This window comes from Oncorhynchus kisutch, unplaced genomic scaffold, assembly GCF_002021735.2.
Source record: "Oncorhynchus kisutch isolate 150728-3 unplaced genomic scaffold, Okis_V2 scaffold3072, whole genome shotgun sequence".
Classification (NCBI taxonomy): domain Eukaryota; kingdom Metazoa; phylum Chordata; class Actinopteri; order Salmoniformes; family Salmonidae; genus Oncorhynchus; species Oncorhynchus kisutch.
In genome coordinates this window covers 221,102-226,101 of record NW_022265017.1, presented here as the reverse complement: position 1 = coordinate 226,101, position 5,000 = coordinate 221,102, and the positions used below count along the sequence as shown (strand labels likewise).

At 45.6% G+C, this 5,000-nt stretch overlaps 1 protein-coding gene across 1 annotated transcript in view; it reads right to left on the bottom strand.

Annotated features, from left to right (window-relative positions):
* LOC109886611 (armadillo-like helical domain-containing protein 3) overlaps positions 1 to 5,000 on the bottom strand; it is a 90,070-nt gene that overhangs the window by 5,065 nt on the left and 80,005 nt on the right. Inside the window, 1 exon segment of the mRNA XM_031820185.1 lies at positions 3,574 to 3,656. Within this exon segment, the coding sequence (XP_031676045.1) occupies positions 3,574 to 3,656 (83 nt within the window).

The window sequence follows — 5,000 nt, the reverse complement described above, 5'->3', positions numbered from 1 at the left end:
AGAGATAATGTTGTCTGGCTGGTTGACTGCTACTGCCTGAACAGAGATAATGTTGTCTGGCTGGCTGACTGCTACTGCCTGAACAGAGATAATGTTGTCTGGCTGGTTGACTGCTACTGCCTGAACAGAGATAATGTTGTCTGGCTGGTTGACTGCTACTGCCTGAACAGAGATAATGTTGTCTGGCTGGCTGACTGCTACTGCCTGAACAGAGATAATGTTGTCTGGCTGGTTGACTGCTACTGCCTGAACAGAGATAACGTTGTCTGGCTGGCTGACTGCTACTGCCTGAACAGAGATAATGTTGAAAATAAGTATAAGTAATATACAGTAATATTTCATTATTTCACAGTAATGTCCTATTATTCTATTGATGTCTACCCAGTGTGGACCTGACAGAGACAATAGAATGTTCACCATGTTCGGAATGTACATTAAAAGCTCTGAAATCATTATGTCATTCATTCATGACATAACAATCAAAGCCGTGATTATTCTGTAATAGTGGAACTGAAACAGACCTCAGACAGAACTCGTCACTCAACACTTTGACACACCACTCTATCAGTCTCTATAAACACATTCAAACACACGGACACAGATACAACATGAACGAGCGGAAGGGTGTGTGTGTTTGTGTGTGTGTGTGTTCTCACCAGCAAGGCCAACAGAACAGTTTAGTGTTAGAGTCCAACAGAACAGTCTAGTGTTAGAGTCCAACAGAACAGTCTAGTGTTAGAGGCCAACAGAACAGTCTAGTGTTAGAGACCAACAGAACAGTTTAGTGTTAGAGGCCAACAGAACAGTTTAGTGTTAGAGGCTAGAGGCCAACAGAACAGTCTAGTGTTAGAGGCTAGAGGCCAACAGAACAGTCTAGTGTTAGAGGCTAGAGGCCAACAGAACAGTTTAGTGTTAGAGGCTAGAGTCCAACAGAACAGTCTAGTGTTAGAGGCTAGAGGCCAACAGAACAGTCTAGTGTTAGAGGCTAGAGGCCAACAGAACAGTCTAGTGTTAGAGGCCAACAGAACAGTTTAGTGTTAGAGAGCAACAGAACAGTCTAGTGTTAGAGGCTAGAGGCCAACAGAACAGTCTAGTGTTAGAGGCTAGAGGCCAACAGAACAGTCTAGTGTTAGAGGCTAAAGGCCAACAGAACAGTCTAGTGTTAGAGGCTAGAGGCCAACAGAACAGTCTAGTGTTAGGGACCAGGGGCCAACAGAACAGTCTATTGTTAGAGGCTGGAGTCCAACATAACAGTCTAGTGTTAGAGGGCAACAGAACAGTTTAGTGTTAGAGGCCAACAGAACAGTCTAGTGTTAGAGGCCAACAGAACAGTTTAGTGTTAGAGGGCAACAGAACAGTCTAGTGTTAGAGGCTGGAGGCCAACAGAACAGTCTAGTGTTAGAGGCTAGAGGCCAACAGAACAGTTTAGTGTTAGAGGCCAACAGAACAGTTTAGTGTTAGAGGCTAGAGTCCAACAGAACAGTCTAGTGTTAGAGGCTAGAGGCCAACAGAACAGTCTAGTGTTAGAGGCTAGAGGCCAATAGAACAGTCTAGTGTTAGAGGCCAACAGAACAGTTTAGTGTTAGAGAGCAACAGAACAGTCTAGTGTTAGAGGCTAGAGGCCAACAGAACAGTCTAGTGTTAGAGGCTAGAGGCCAACAGAACAGTCTAGTGTTAGAGGCTAAAGGCCAACAGAACAGTCTAGTGTTAGAGGCTAGAGGCCAACAGAACAGTCTAGTGTTAGGGACCAGGGGCCAACAGAACAGTCTATTGTTAGAGGCTGGAGGCCAACAGAACAGTCTAGTGTTAGAGGCCAACAGAACAGTTTAGTGTTAGAGGCCAACAGAACAGTCTAGTTGTTAGAGGCCAACAGAACAGTTTAGTGTTAGAGGGCAACAGAACAGTCTAGTGTTAGAGGCTGGAGGCCAACAGAACAGTCTAGTGTTAGAGGCTAGAGGCCAACAGAACAGTTTAGTGTTAGAGGCCAACAGAACAGTTTAGTGTTAGAGGCTAGAGTCCAACAGAACAGTCTAGTGTTAGAGGCTAGAGGCCAACAGAACAGTCTAGTGTTAGAGGCTAGAGGCCAATAGAACAGTCTAGTGTTAGAGGCCAACAGAACAGTTTAGTGTTAGAGAGCAACAGAACAGTCTAGTGTTAGAGGCTAGAGGCCAACAGAACAGTCTAGTGTTAGAGGCTAGAGGCCAACAGAACAGTCTAGTGTTAGAGGCTAAAGGCCAACAGAACAGTCTAGTGTTAGAGGCTAGAGGCCAACAGAACAGTCTAGTGTTAGGGACCAGGGGCCAACAGAACAGTCTATTGTTAGAGGCTGGAGGCCAACAGAACAGTCTAGTGTTAGAGGCTAGAGGCCAACAGAACAGTTTAGTGTTAGAGGGCAACAGAACAGTCTAGTGTTAGAGGCTGGAGGCCAACAGAACAGTCTAGTGTTAGAGGCTAGAGGCCAACAGAACAGTTTAGTGTTAGAGGCCAACAGAACAGTTTAGTGTTAGAGAACCAACAGAACAGTCTAGTGTTAGAGGCCAACAGAACAGTCTAGTGTTAGAGGCCAACAGAACAGTTTAGTGTTAGAGGCCAACAGAACAGTCTAGTGTTAGAGGTTAGAGGCCAACAGAACAGTCTAGTGTTAGAGGCCAACAGAACAGTCTAGTGTTAGAGGCCAACAGAACAGTCTAGTGTTAGAGGCTAGAGGCCAACAGAACAGTTTAGTGTTAGAGGTTAGAGGCCAACAGAACAGTCTAGTGTTAGAGGCCAGCAGAACAGTTTAGTGTTAGAGGCCAACAGAACAGTCTAGTGCTAGAGACCAACAGAACAGTCTAGTGTTAGAGTCTAGAGGCAACAGAACAGTCTAGTGTTAGAGGCTAGCGGCCAACAGAACAGTTTAGTGTTTGGGACCAGGGGCCAACAGAACAGTCTAGTGTTAGAGGCTAGCGGCCAACAGAACAGTCTAGTGTTAGGGACCAGGGGCCAACAGAACAGTCTAGTGTTATAGGCTAGAAGCCAACAGAACAGGGTCTAGGGATTAGGAGCTAGGGGTTAGAGTCTAGGGGTTAGGAGCTAGGGTCTAGGGGTTAAGGTCTAGGGCTTAGGGTCAGGGGTTAGGGTCAGGGGTTAGGGTCTAGGGGTAAGGGTCTAGGGGTTAGGAGCTATGGGTTAGGGTCTAGGGATTAGGAGCTATGGGTTAGGGTCTAGGGGTTAGGAGCTAGGGTTAGGAGCTAGGGGTTAGGATCTAGGGGTTAGGAGCTAGGGGTTAGGATCTATGGGTTAGGAGCTAGGGGTTAGGAGCTAGGGGTTAGGAGCTAGGGTTAGAAGCTATGGGTTAGGAGCTATGGGTTAGGAGCTATGGGTTAGGGGCTAGGGGTTAGGAGCTAGGGGTTAGGAGCTAGGGGTTAGGAGCTAGGTTTAGGAGCTATGGGTTAGGAGCTAGGGGTTAGGAGCTATGGGTTAGGGTCTAGGGGTTAGGAGCTATAGGTTAAGAGCTAGGGTTAGGGGCTAGGGGTTAGGAGCTATGGGTTAGGGTCTAGGGGTAGATATTAGTGGATGTATGTGTGTTCTCACCAGTAGAGCCAGGTGAAAGATGTTGTGCTTGGCCAACAGAACGGTCTCATTGGACAGCAGGAATTTCAACAGGTTGATCAGAGCTGGTGGAAAAAGAGAAGGCAAAGAAACACACAAAATTATTTTAATACACTTCAACACAACACAACCACTGAAACAGAATGGAGAAACACACAATATTATTATAATTACAACACAACACAACCACTGAAACAGAATGGAGAAACACACAATATTATTATAATTACAACACAACACAACCACTGAAACAGAATGGAGAAACACACAATATTATTATAATTACAACACAACCACTGAAACAGAATGGAGAAACACACAATATTATTATAATTACAACACAACCACAGCTTGTCTCTGAATGGAAGGACAAACAGACAGGAGGACATTGTAACTGTTCAGACCCTCTGCTAGACTCATTAGTATGTGAGACAATAGAAAGACAGAGGAGGTAGAAGGGAAGAGAGAGTAACACCCACACTGTTACTGAGGGTCTGAACAGACAACACACTGTTACTGAGGGTCTGAACAGACAACACACTGTTACTGAGGGTCTGAACAGACAACACACTGTTACTGAGGGTCTGAACAGACAACACACTGTTACTGAGGGTCTGAACAGACAACACACTGTTACTGAGGGTCTGAACAGACAACGCACTGTTACTGTACTGAAGGTCTGAACAGACAACACACTGTTACTGAGGGTCTGAACAGATGACACACTGTTACTGAGGGTCTGAACAGACAACACACTGTTACTGTACTGAAGGTCTGAACAGACAACACACTGTTACTGAGGGTCTGAACAGACAACACACTGTTACTGAGGATCTGAACAGACAACACACTGTTACTGAGGGTCTGAACAGACAACACACTGTTACTGAGGGTCTGAACAGACAACACACTGTTACTGAGGGTCTGAACAGACAACACACTGTTACTGAGGGTCTGAACAGACAACACACTGTTACTGAGGGTCTGAACAGACAACGCACTGTTACTGAGGGTCTGAACAGACAACGCACTGTTACTGAGGGTCTGAACAGACAACACACTGTTACTGAGGGTCTGAACAGACAACACACTGTTACTGTACTGAAGGTCTGAACAGACAACACACTGTTACTGAGGGTCTGAACAGACAACACACTGTTACTGTACTGAAGGTCTGAACAGACAACACACTGTTACTGTACTGAAGGTCTGAACAGACAACACACTGTTACTGAGGGTCTGAACAGACAACACTGTTAGTGAAGGTCTGAACAGACAACACACTGTTACTGAGGATCTGAACAGACAACACACTGTTACTGAGGGTCTGAACAGACAACACACTGTTACTGAGGGTCTGAACAGACAACACACTGTTACTGAGGGTCTGAACAGACAACACACTGTTA